This window comes from Drosophila yakuba, chromosome 4 (genome assembly GCF_016746365.2).
Source record: "Drosophila yakuba strain Tai18E2 chromosome 4, Prin_Dyak_Tai18E2_2.1, whole genome shotgun sequence".
In the NCBI taxonomy this organism is placed as follows: Eukaryota; Metazoa; Arthropoda; class Insecta; order Diptera; family Drosophilidae; genus Drosophila; species Drosophila yakuba.
This window is the reverse complement of record NC_052531.2, coordinates 42,447-56,406: the sequence shown is the minus strand read 5'-3', so window position 1 is coordinate 56,406 and position 13,960 is coordinate 42,447. Positions and strand designations below refer to the sequence as shown.

The 13,960-nt window shown below is 35.1% G+C and overlaps 1 protein-coding gene and 1 long non-coding RNA gene across 4 annotated transcripts; one reads left to right on the top strand and one right to left on the bottom strand.

Annotated features, from left to right (window-relative positions):
• Window positions 1-258: 258 nt before the first annotated feature.
• On the bottom strand, window positions 259-1,699 carry LOC120322141. The gene is made up of 2 exons (XR_005561917.2): window positions 1,431-1,699; window positions 259-605 (listed from the first exon to the last, which is right to left on the bottom strand). It is a non-coding gene; the product is annotated as an uncharacterized LOC120322141 (long non-coding RNA).
• A 2,379-nt stretch (window positions 1,700-4,078) lies between these two features.
• On the top strand, window positions 4,079-12,245 carry LOC6523693 (transcriptional activator cubitus interruptus). 3 transcript variants are annotated; one of them, XM_015191234.3, is made up of 6 exons: window positions 4,079-4,545; window positions 7,570-7,946; window positions 8,008-8,657; window positions 8,717-9,229; window positions 9,359-9,456; window positions 9,511-9,571. In XM_015191234.3, exons 1-6 carry the CDS (start codon window positions 4,508-4,510, stop codon window positions 9,569-9,571), a joined length of 1,737 nt encoding a protein of 578 aa, XP_015046720.1. In that variant the 5' UTR covers window positions 4,079-4,507. The 3 variants fall into 3 exon arrangements, with proteins under 3 accessions (XP_015046720.1, XP_015046721.1, XP_002099571.1); XM_015191235.3 differs by having other exon boundaries at window positions 4,085-4,420; window positions 7,586-7,946; window positions 9,292-9,456; window positions 9,511-12,245; XM_002099535.4 differs by having other exon boundaries at window positions 4,085-4,545; window positions 9,292-9,456; window positions 9,511-12,245.
• Window positions 12,246-13,960: the final 1,715 nt, after the last annotated feature.

Here is a 13,960-nt window from a genome sequence, read left to right as displayed (position 1 = left end):
AAAAAGGTGGAGGTACAGGACTTTGAATAAAGCTGAGGTCCGCCCTAATACACATACGCATATGCCTATGTATAGTCTCTTGAGAATTTTTTTTCGAAATATTTATACAAGTATCACACGTTTGTATGCGTATTGACGTTTGTGAGAATGTACATATATACATGTATGTTCTTGCACTCGTAAATGTGAATGTATGCAACATCCAGTTTAAAGGCTTAACCCCTTAAGGCTTCTATGTATGTATGAATGTACATCCCATATTTGAAAACAAATTTTGTTTATTAGGAAGAGTTGCTACAAGTATGTAAAAAGTTGCGTGCGTTAAAACTATTTAACAATAAATTTTTAACTCAATACATACATACATATAAAAATTAAGGTTAATTTATACACGCATATACATATATACATTTTACATATGTATATATGTACCTATAAAGGCCCAAAAAACGTTCCCTTGATTTTGGTTTTGCGCCTGTTTGTCTGTTTTTTCTTTTTATTTTCAGCTTCGTCGGACAACATTATTCCAAAGGTCTTCTCGACTCAGTTTCTTGATAATGATGATGCTTCAATCTGTGCCTGCTCCGTCTTAATCGAAAAAGAAACTGGATTCAAGAAGACATTATTACGTTTACGGCTTGAATGTGTACGTATGTATAGGTACAGATGTAGTATGTTCATACTAATATGTATACGTATGCATATATGTATGTATATACACTTGCACAGACATATATACTTATCAATGTGTCTATTTATATAAGTGTGAGTGCATACCGCTAAAGCCCAACTTTTTCCCCCTTTTCGGTTTCGATCCGCTGACTAATTAAGCCTTTAAAATTTGTACTGGGCCCAAGGGGAGAAGAAAATAAAGTCATTGGGTACACCGCATACTTAAAGAGGCCAGGCAAGCAAAAAGTCGAAACCATTTTTATCTTAGATGCATTAAATTTATTATTCGGAGAGAAAAACGATTTCATTTCAACGATTTGTTAATGATTTGTCAATAAAATATATTAATCCTTAGTGTTGAATTTTAATTTAAAATACGTACATACATAGGTAAATAGTTATTAGGGAGAGGTGGTTGGGTTAGCTTCTGGCGAATGGAGATAAACGTGTACACAATGGCGTGCAAACATACACGTTTACAGACCGTTGAAGTTTCAGATAGACGCTGGTTGAAATAAGCAGTGAGCCACTGTATATAGATGTGCATTTGTGTATATTTTATCTGACTGAATAATAAAAATACTGAATACTTAATATGTCTAAATGTATGTATTACAAAAATTCTGGTTTTGTAGTTTCCAAGAACCGTAAAACCGTTTGTCATAAAAAGGAATGGAACCACCAAACACATATGTATATACATACATATATATTTATGTGTGGGTGCACAACATACTTAAATAAGCGTACAGACGTACCTGCAAATACGATTAGTTGGTGCGGATATTTATACATACATATGCTCACACATAAAAATCTTGGAAAATCACACGAATGCACGTTAAACAAACATACAGATATGGATATTTGTATGAAGCTGAAGAAGCACAGCATGTGTTCGCTTCTTTCGTAGAGAGAAGATTTGAGTAAGACGTTAAATTACAAAAGGCAAGGCAGATACATATACTTACATATATATGTATGTATATACTAACGCAAAACGCATGTATATCAAGAGTATCTGACGAAACCCTATTCAATCCTGCTGTGCACTTGCAGGAAAAATGTTATTTTTCTGGTTTTAAGGCTGGACAGGGATACACACACACAGCATACATATGTATTGTGTGTAGTTTTGAAGTTGGGAAAATCACTGGCCTAGCCTAGTAAATGTTTGTTGTTAAATAGGCATTATGACTGCCCAAATTCTAAAAAATTTCAGATAAGAAATACAGATACAGCGAAGATACGCATAATTGTAACAATTTTTTTTCTATAGATATATAAAGATACATTTTCTTTAATTATGACAATTATATACATCCATATGTATATTTTTACAAAAACAATACTTTAATGGACGAATCAAAATATACATATATACATGTATACAATTTATGTATCTTTATTTATGCGCACCCTTCCAGGAGGTGTTATTTATTATTTTAATTAAGAAGCTTGAAATTAATTTTCTAGTCTTCAACGAAATCTTACAGCTTTTTTTTCAAACTTATCGATCTATTCGTATTTTATTGTAGGTAGTTTATATGTACATACATATGTGTATGTATTTCAACAACGTAAGTACAAAAAAACAAATTTTTGTTATATACATATATAAATCTGACATTTTTTAAAAGTACAGATGTGAATTTTTTTCAGTTCGTTGGCTTTATATTAGTTAATATTATTGAATTAAACTGGGAATACCAACTTTCTAGATCTTATAGTTTTTAAGACAAGTACAAGACAAAAAAGTACGTATATAGATAGTATGTATTATATTATTATACATATGTATATTATATATTATATTAGACAATATATATAACATTTTATAAGTATAAACAGTTTGTTTATACTATAAACGGTTTGTGGGCGCTAGAGTAGGCGTGACAAAAGGTTTTTTTTTACAGACCGATAGAAATTTACAATACTAATAAAAAAATGAAAAAAATATCAAAACATTTTTAAAAGTGTGGGCCTGGCAGTTTTGGGCGGTTTGTGGTCGTTAGAGTGGCAACATGATTTAAAAACTTGCGCGCAGACAGACGGACAGAAATATTCTTTATTTGCAGGTTAATATAATAAACATTGATAAACATCCTAAAACTGCTACACCTACACTTTACTCTAGCTAAATACTTTTTCTTTAGAGTAATTATTAACTTTATTTTTGCAGAAACACCAGACATTGTCAGAGTCACTGTAACTGTTGTAAAAAGATGTAACAAGGACTACAAATCAAAATGTTATAATTGTTCAAACAGCGGTCTTGTTAAGTATACGTGTTTAAAACACGGGTAGTTTGGGTGGTTCTTTCTAGAGCCCTTTCGTTATACTCATTTGTTAGATACGAAAATTTCGTCTAGATTAAAGGCGCACACTAAAATCGTAGAAAAGTATATGTAAGATAGAAAGACTCGATAGAAAGACTATGTACATATTACTTATCGTCCGAATCAATCTAGTCATGTCCATATGTAAGTCCGACCGTCTGTCTGGATGTCCGTTCGTATATCTAAATTGGTTTCAATACAATGTTATTAAATTGACCATTACCTAGCCCCAAAGTGCAATTAATTTTAAAGGCATGAACACGGTTTTAAGAGCAGCGAAGTAGAGCTTGTTATATGAGTTATACATACATACTTGGTTCAAAACCTTTTAATTGCTGAAATTGCTAGTATCTGCTCTTAGATTAACGAGTATATATCTGTCATATACTATTTAATGAAACTACTATGTATATCCGAAACAAATTCACTTTTATATGTGTTTTTGTATACACATATATGTATGTACATATGTATATGGAAATGGCCATATTGAATACAATAGGTAAATGGAATATTTGGCATACGCCACCGTCTCAAAAACAACAGATAGGAACGAGTGAGCCAAAATCCAGATTGATTCAGGGATGCAAGCGGATGTAGGAGCAAGTGTTGTTTGAAAGTACGTTTTGTGTACATTACGATTGTCTTTGTCAATAGCGTTCTGCTAGTATGCTGTGTGGTAAATAACTTGCTAATGCCGAGGGCACAAATGAAGCCACATTAGTAAGACTGAAACACCAAAACTAAAGAAATGGCCCTTTATCACATGTTAGCGTGAAAATATCCAGGTTAACAGCACTGACACCGAAGAGTATCTGGACTCGCGTGTATGTGTTGTGTAGCCATCTTCGATCTGCCCGCCTTCGCCGAATGTTCGTGATCCGTAGGTACACACAGACATTTAAATCTCCAATGCACTTGTTACTGTATTGTATTTATGTTTGTGAACTAACATGTATCTATGTAGCATCTGTACCAGTATCTGTGTTTGGATAATGGTATTTGTGAGAGGAGATCCGAACTGCTCCATCTAAACTAACGAAGCATTGCAACACCTAGTGTTAATGTCGCTCAGTTCACTCGTGAGAAACACAGGAATAAGACGCAGCATTCGAAAATTATTGACTTGTCTTACAAAACTGATTTTTATTGTTCGTTACTTATACTTGTGATATATATATATGTATATATGTTCGGGACTGTTAATCATATGAATACACGTGTGAGACGAGCGCATAGGTTTTCGCATTTATAATATTTAAGTGATGTAAATACTAAATATTACAATGCAAAAACCGACGTTTTAATCAAAGAATTTCCTCAAAATTGTTGAAATTGCTGGCCAAAAGTGGAAATTAAAGTGTGGAAGTTGATGAAATGCCTCTCTTTCAAAAATGGTTACGCCGACGGTGAATATTATATAAAAGAATATATGTTGTTGGCTTTCTTGAATTCATAAAACGAAGTCGTTCTTGTTGTGGACTAACTTTTATAAAATGGACGCTTACGCTTTACCAACATATTTTCCACTTGCGTAAGTTTTTATTTGTATATTCGATAAGTAAGCTTTACTTAAATAAATCTAAATTGTTGTTGTTGAGGGTAGCCAAAATTTGAATTGTGTGTGCTCAAAAAGAAAATAAGTGGAAATGAATTAAAAACGAAGTAATGATAAACACAATCAAAATCTAATTATTTATTTACAAATTGTTTTTAAATATTTAGATATTATAATTGTATTTTTATTATATAATTCGTTTTGGATAGATTACAATCATAGCTCCCCTTTAGTTATAGGTAATTAATAAGTATAAGTTATTAGAGTATATGAGTTATCAATTCAAGAAAATGTATTTAGGAACGTAGTGCTTTAAGGAAGTTAAATATAAATCAAATTATTTCTTTTATTATTATACATATGTATATTATATATTATATATATTATATAAGGTTTTTTTTTACAGATCGATAGAAGTTTACAATGCTACCAAAAAAATTAAAAAAATATAAAAAAACATTTTTAAAAGTGTGGGCCTGGCAGTTTTGGGCGGTTTGTGGGCGTTAGAGTGGCAACATGAATCAAAAACTTGCGCGCAGACAGACAGAAATATTTTTTATTTGCAGGTTAATATAATAAACATTGATAAACATCCTAAAACTGCTACACTTACACTTTACTTTAGCTAAATACATTTTCTTTAGAGTAATTATTAACTTTAAGGAAGTTAAATATAAATCAAATTATTTGTTCGTTGGTTCTGCAATAAAGACACTAAAATCTGAATTTTTTTTTAGAAAAATATCACATATACACATGCCTTAAAGAGAAGCAATTAGCCATTGTTTCCAATATGGCACACAGGTTTCATCTAGGAATTGTTACAGAAGTGCTCATAACTTTTAAACTAATGGCCTGAAATAGTATGAACCGTATAACGTAAACTGTTAGACCTCTTAATGGGGTTAGGCAAGTGGTAATGGCATATTGACTCCCAAAATATTTGTATATTAATGTATATACATTTTCTGAAAAAGGAATTGTAATCTTTTTTGCGATTTGCTATTTTACTCCAGGAATTTTAAATACAATATTATAGAACTAGAGAATTAGAGTGAGGCTCTATCGCATATCGATAAAAATCGACAAAATTCGTCTTAGAAATTCAGCCCCAAAAATGTCTAAAATAGTTTCTAATTTTATATTCAAACTCATCAGTCACAAGGTTAGCGTTAAAATCGAAACTGGTCCAAATATTTGCAAAAGAAAATACTAATAATAAGAATGGCAAAACGGATGTTATTATATTTTTTCGTTTTTTTTTATAAAATAAAAATATATTAAAAAAAAAGCGGTTTGGCAAGAACTTATTTAAATCTTAGTTTTAAAATTTGTAATATTTAAAATCAAAATCGCTTTCTTTAACCTAATATGAACATACTTTCTTACCCTTATACTCTTAAGAATCGGTATGCAAATTACATTGCTAAAAGAACGGATTAATCTAATAGTTGTAAAAAAAAGATTCTTAAACTCGAATGTATAGATGAAAAACAATTTTTTCGGCACATTAATCCAAAAAGTGTATCTAAAGCTTTAAACTTTTCATATCTTTCTCTTCGATCTTCCAATTCTTGTTAATTGGCAATTGTTTTACTTTACAATCCCTTTTTTATGTTACACACGAATCGGATAATCACAGCAGTCTTTATACCCGTTACTCGTAGAGTAAAAGGGTATACTAGATTCGTTGAAAAGTATGTAACAGGCAGAAGGAAGCGTTTCCGACCATAGAATGTTGAGAATCATGCTGCCACGCCCACTCTAACGCCCACAAACCGCCCAAAGCTGCCACGCCCACACTTTTGAAAAATGTTTTGATATTATTTCATTTTTGTATTAGTGTTGTAAATTTCTATCGATTTGCCAAACAACTTTTTGCCACGCCCACTCTAACGCCCATAACATAAATGTATGTATCTAAAGTATTTGCTTATGCTTGCCAGCAAATGCTCTTTGATACAACGTGGACTGCCTTATTTTGTGCACATACAACGGATTTAACAAGACAGAATTTTTCAACTTTTTTTTGCAAGTAACTAATGAAATAAAAAAGAAAATCATAACACTTTTTGTATTAAGTGTGGTCGTGACAGTTTTGTAAGAGGCGTTAGAGTGGCGTGGAATTTGGTATACCGATAGAAATTGGTAAAATAAATATTAAAAATAATAAATATCAAAAAAATTGGTTGTTTGTGTGGCTTGTGGGCGTTAGAGTGGGCGTGACAAAAACTTTTTAGGGAATCGAAAGAAATTTTAAATGATAAATAATCAGAGCAGTATGGTAACATTTTTGGACGTTTCAGGGGGCTCGCTTGCACATCATAGGCATCACCAAAATCTGAATTATTCATCTGAATATCTATCATCTTTATATCCTGAGATCTCGACGTTCACACGGAGGGACAGACGAACATGCCTAGATTGACTGGGCTAGTGATTCTGATCAACACATATACTCTAAACATTTTATTTGGCTGAGAGATGTTTTAGTTGACACATCACTTTTATGTGGAATAGATTAAACAAGAGAGGTTGAGTTCCCCGACTATCTGATACCCGTTATACAGCTATTGAAAGTAAGAAGACAAATTTCAACACTGACCGTTTTTGGACGTTTTTGAGCGTTAAGTGGGCATGGAAAAAATATTTATGGCCAATCGAAAGAAATTCACAAGACTAACAGCTTTAGGCGGTTTTTGGGCGTTACGGTGGCAGCAGCAAAAAGTTCTTCTGCACATCGATAGAAATTTACAATTCTAATAAGAAAATTAAAAAATATAAAAACATTTTTCAAAAGTGTGGGCGTGGCAAAAAGTTTTTCTGCAGATCAATGTTTTTCAAAACAATCTAGTATACCTTTTTACTCTACGAGTAACGGGTATAAATATGCCACGACCAAAATCCACTTATTTTAACTAAAACCTAAGCTGTTGAAAGAATACTAACTTACTTATAGATGTAAAAAATTTAACCAAAAATGTATTTATTTTTCTATAGGTATTCTGAATTGCAGTTTTTAGCGTCCAGGCGAGCAGCTGCTGTTGCTGCAGCTGCAACCGTTTTACCAGGATCCCCATGTATGAACCAACTTCACCCAACTGACGTTTCAAGCTCGGTAACAGTTCCATCAATGATTCCAACGGTTGGACCATCAGATTCAATTAAAACTTCAATTCAACCACCAATATGCAATGAAAACAACCTTCTTGCTAACGCTACTGGTCAGCAGCACAATCATCAGCCTCAACATGTTCACAATTTGAATGTTACTGGTCAACCACATGCACACGACTTTCACCCGGCTTATAGAATCCCCGGATACATGGAACAGTTGTATTCTCTGCAACGAAGTAATTCAAATTCATCATTTCACGGTATTTAATTTCTGCATTTGTACAAAAGTAACTTTAAAAAGTACCGATTTTTGCTCTTTAGATCCATATGTCAATTGTGCGTCAGCGTTCCATCTAGCAGGGCTTGGTTTGGGATCAGGTGATTTTTTGGGCAGCCGAGGTATGAGCTCTCTTGGTGAACTGCATCATGCGGCTGTAGCAGCAGCTGCAGCATCATCTTTAGCCAGTACTGAATTTCACTTCAGCGTCGATGGAAACAGGCGTTTAGGTAGCCCTCGACCACCAGGAGGAAGTATACGTGCCAGCATAAGCCGCAAACGAGCCCTTTCGTCATCGCCTTATTCCGATTCATTTGATATTAATTCAATGATTCGATTTTCGCCAAATTCATTAGCCACAATTATGAACGGTTCTCGAGGAAGTAGCGCGGCTAGTGGTTCATACGGTCACATCTCTGCTACCGCCCTTAACCCCATGTCTCATGCACATTCAACCCGTCTACAACAAATACAAGCTCATTTGTTGCGTGCTAGTGCAGGTCTATTAAATCCGATGACATCACAACAAGCTGCTGCATCCGGATTTTCTTTAGGGCATATGGGAGCCTCTGCTTCTTTGAGAGTAAATGAAGTACATCCTAATTTAAGCGATTCACCTAGACAGATTACAACATCTTCAACTGCAAGGCTTGTTAATGCGGATCCAAACCAGGTCGCAGCGGCAACACTCTCGGTAATTTTTACCAGATTTAAAATATTAAAAGTTTATAATATGATATGTCGTTTCTGTAGTTGAAGAACTTGGATGATGCAAGAGAAAAAAAAGGACATTTTAAAGATGTTATCACTGAGCAGCCTTCATCAACATCTGGAGCCGTAGCTCAAGTAGAAGCCGACAGTGCCTCATCACAGTTGTCTGACCGTTGTTACAACAACGGAGTAAATAATATTAAAAGCATTCCGGGTGACGTTAAAGTAAGCACCCGCTTGGATGATTATGTTAATTGCGGATCAGCCTCGAATCCATCAAATGAATATGATTGTGCTAATGCTGATACAACGGATATCAAGGATGAGCCTGGAGATTTTATTGAAACGAATTGTCATTGGCGTAGCTGTTGCATTGAGTTTATTACTCAAGATGAACTTGTTAAACATATAAACAATGACCATATCCAAACTAATAAGAAAGCTTTTGTCTGTCGATGGGAAGATTGTACTCGCGGAGAAAAACCATTTAAAGCGCAGTATATGCTTGTTGTGCATATGCGTCGCCATACCGGTGAAAAGCCACACAAATGCACGGTAAGACCAATTATTATATAAAAAAATGTATATGAATTCCTTATTAAACTTATTTAAATTAGTTTGAAGGCTGCTTTAAGGCATATTCACGTTTGGAAAACTTGAAAACTCATTTACGGTCACACACAGGAGAAAAACCATACACTTGCGAGTATCCGGGATGTAGCAAAGCCTTTAGTAACGCTAGTGATCGTGCAAAGCACCAAAACAGGACACACAGTAATGAGGTAAGCCTTTCCTCTGTTTAAGAACTAAAATCTTTAATTTATAGCTATTTTTAGAAACCGTACATTTGTAAAGCACCTGGATGCACAAAACGTTACACTGACCCAAGCTCTCTGAGAAAACATGTAAAAACAGTCCATGGTGCTGAGTTTTATGCAAATAAAAAACATAAAGGATTGCCTCTAGATGACGTAAACTCTCGGTTACAACGAGACAACAGTCAAGGTCGACATAATCTTCAAGAGCACAATATCGACTCAAGCCCTTGCAGTGAAGACTCACATATAGGAAAAATATTAGGCACGTCTAGTCCTAGCATTAAATCTGAATCTGATATAAGCTCATCTAATCATCAGTTAGTAAATGGAGTTCGAGCATCGGACGGTTTGCTAACATATTCGCCAGATGATCTTGCTGAAAATCTTCATTTAGATGACGGCTGGAATTGTGACGACGACGTGGACGTAGCAGACCTACCAATTGTTTTACGTGCTATGGTAAATATTGGTAGCGGAAATGCGTCTGCCTCAGCTATTGGAGGTGCTGTTTTGGCTAGGCAACGGTTTAGAAGTCGTCTTCAAACTAAAGGTATAAACTCAAGTACGATAATGCTCTGCAACATTCCGGAAAGCAATCGTACCATTGGAATTAGCGAACTTAATCAGCGTATTACAGAACTAAAAATGGAGCCATGTACCGCTGGTGATATTAAAATTCCAATGTCCACCAACACGGCCATAGAAGTATTTCCGGAAGACCTCTTACAAAATCATACAACTTTTCGTAATACAGTATTGAATAAGCAAGGAATTTCCACAGTTTCTGGCTCGGTGCAAGGTCAGTTTCGCCGCGATAGTCAAAATTCGACTGCAAGCACTTATTACGGTAGTATGCAAAGTCGCCGTAGCAGTCAATCATCACAGGTGTCTTCTATACCTACTATGAGACCAATCCCCTCGTGTACTACGACTGCAGCTTCCTTTTATGATCCCATTTCACCAGGGTGCTCACGGCGCTCTAGCCAAATGTCAAATGGTGTTAACTGCTATGCATTTACATCCACATCAGGATTACCCATAATAAACAAGGACTTGAATGCATCTATTAATAAACCAAATCTTGATGTTCAGGGTGTTGGAATTTACAATAGCTGTCTTCCCCCGCCTCCATCATCCCACTTAATCGCCACAAATTTAAAACGCTTACAGGAAAAAGATTCAGAAAAGATTTATCATAATTGCAGTAGCGGCCGATTTTCTATTCCTAGTTATATGAATTCTCTACACATGAAAAACAACAATCAAGTCGGACAAAACGAATTTGATAAAGCAATAGCGAATAATACACTACGACGTCAAACTGAGCCAGTGCCAAACTTAAATTTAGATCCATTAACAAATATTCCTCGCTTAAGTACAACACCGCATAGCTTTGATATTAATGTTGGAAAGTCTAATAATATAGCATCGTCAGTTAATAAGGATAGTTTAAGAAAGGAACTGTGCACTGCTTCAATTAAGGCTGACATAGCAATGCCTAGTGACCAACATCCAAATGAAAGAATAAATCTGGATGAAGTTGAAGAACTTATACTTCCCGATGAAATGCTTCAGTACTTAAGCTTGGTAAAGGAAGACACAAATTATACGGAACAAGAACATCAAGCTTTAGCTATGGAGTCTAATGTATCCGAAATCTTAGCTTCAAGCCACTACCGAGAACAATCAAATATATATTACTCCAATAAACAAATTTTAACACCCCCTACGAACGTTGATATACAACCAAATACAACAAAGTTTACAGTACAAGACAAATTTCCAATGACGGCGATCGGGGGTTCATTCAATCAGAGAGAATCTAGTACCCTAACTGTACCAAATGAACATGGGCATGCCAAATGCGGTGGCTTCCAACAGTCTGGAAAATATATAAACACTGACATTGCTATTAAGCAGCAAACTTTGTTACCATCAGCCTATCAACGACAACCAGAAAAATTTAATTTTAATCAAATCATAGATTCATCGATGACTAGCTTACCAGAGCTTAATGTAGTTTCAATATATCCACGAAACGAAACAGAAAATATTTTAAAAGTAAACGGACGCCATGATAATGAAATCCAATGCGGAATTATAAGTCAGTCTCAAATGTCTCCTTCTGCTAATTTGAATAATGAAGGTCAGATTTCTAGCCTAAATATGCAACCAATAACAACATCAAAATTACTTGCCTCTGAATCACAAAAAATAGTTTGTGACACCCAGGCGAATAATACTTCTGTTATGCATTTAGATACATACCAGCGTACTTTGGAATATGTACAAAGTTGTCAAAACTGGATGGAGACAAACAGCACATTTACCAATCAAATACAAGGCCTCCCGGAAATGCAGATAAACACTACATTGTGGCCTGATGTTAGCAGTTCCACACATCCATATCATGGGACAAATATGGTAATCAACGATATGACAACATCCCTTACTTCCTTACTTGAGGAGAATAGATATCTTCAAATGATGCAGTAAAAAATGTTATCTAGATAACACTGACAAGAAATAAAACATTTTATTTTTAGTTTGAACTTTCTTTATAAGCAATAAATAAATTTAATTTACATTGAAATCCTTGATTAAGCAACTGTAATTTACCTACACCTGTATTTATAATCAAAATCATTTTATTATTCTTCGAAAAGAATAATTTTATTTTAAAATACAAGCAACAATAATGTCTTCCTATCTATTTTAAAAATAAAAATGCAAACTATGCACTTACTAAATAATTATTTTGACTGCGTTTATTTATTACAATCTGTTACAACTTGCTTACATAATAATGATTGCGACGCCACAGTCGAAGCTGACAATTATTTAACAAACATATCGCTACCAACAACAAAAGACGTTGCATACTTAAGTTCCTCGACTATCAGATTTCTGTTAGAAATTAGCAAAAAACAAGAGAGAACGCTATAGTCGAGTTCCCCGACTATCTGATACCCGTTACTCAGCTAGTGTAAGTGCGAAGGACAGTTTTTGGCGGTTTGTGGGCGTTAGAGTGGGCGTGGCCAAAAGTTTTTTGGCGAATAGATAGAAATTTACAAGACTAATACAAAAATGAAAAAATATCAAAACATTTTTCAAAAGTGTGGGCGTGGCAGCTTTGGACGGTTTGTGGGCGTTACAGTGGGCGTGGCAAAAAGTTTTTTTGCAAATCGATAGAAATTTTCAAGACCAATACAAAAATGAAAAAATATTAAAACATTTTTCAAAAGTGTGGGCGTGGCAGTTTTGGGCGGTTTGTGGGCGTGGCAAAAAGTTTTTTGGCAAATCGATAGAAATTTACAAGACCAATACAAAAATGAAAAAATATTAAAACATTTTTCAAAAGTGTGGGCGTCGCAGTTTTGGGCGGTTTGTGGGCGTTAGAGTGGGCGTGGCAGCATGATTCGCGCTGCGTCTATGTCCCTGGAGTCTGTATGCCTAATCTCAACTTTCTAGCTTTTGTAGTTCCTGAGATGTCGACGTTCATACGGACGGACAGACGGACGGACAGACGGACATGGCCAAATCGACTCGGCTATTGATCCTGATCAAGAATATATATACTTCATATGGTCGGAAACGCTTCCTTCTGCCTGTTACATACTTTTCAACGAATCTAGTATACCCTTTTACTCTACGAGTAACGGGTATAACTACGCCCATACCACCAATTTAATATTTTGTAGTGTATCCTTTATTAGCAATAACAGCTTCGCAACGTTTTTGCATTGAGTCAACCAGGTCCTGGCACAGATTTGGGGATATTTTGCTCCAGGACTCCTTAATCACTGTCCATAGGTTTTCCTTATTAGTTGGCTTAAAATCTGCAACTGCCTTTTTAATATCCGACCAAAGAATTTCGATGGGATTGAGGTCTGGCGACTGCGCAGGCCACTCCAGAACATAACATTTATTTTGGAACCATTACTTGGCTTTCATGCTGGTATGCTTGGGGTCGTTGTCTTGTTGGAAGGCCCATTTTATCCATGATGGTTTTTATCCATGGTATATTATGGTATTGCCCAAACTACATAGTACGAGAAACAAGCCGATACCATTATACAGGATCCTTCGTGTTTAATTGCTTCTACTGTGTAATTTGGCTTATATTCGCTGTTCTTATGGCGACTTATATACGATCAAGACCATTGCCACCAAAAATAACAACATTGCTCTCATCTGACCATAAAAAGATCCTCCATTTTTTGCATGGCCAATTTAAATGTTCCTTGGCAAACTTAAGGCGCTTGGGTTTGTGTCTCCCATTTAAAAAAAAGGAGCTTTCCTTGGACTACAGCCATTCAAACCATGTTCCCTTAGACATGTGTGAATTGTTTGCACAGTTGCGGATATGTTGAGATCCTTTTTCAGTTCGGTAGCAGCTTTCCATGGATCCTTACTGGCAGTAAGTTACTGCTTTCGGGCACTAGCCTTTTGAAGAGATGGGTGCCCA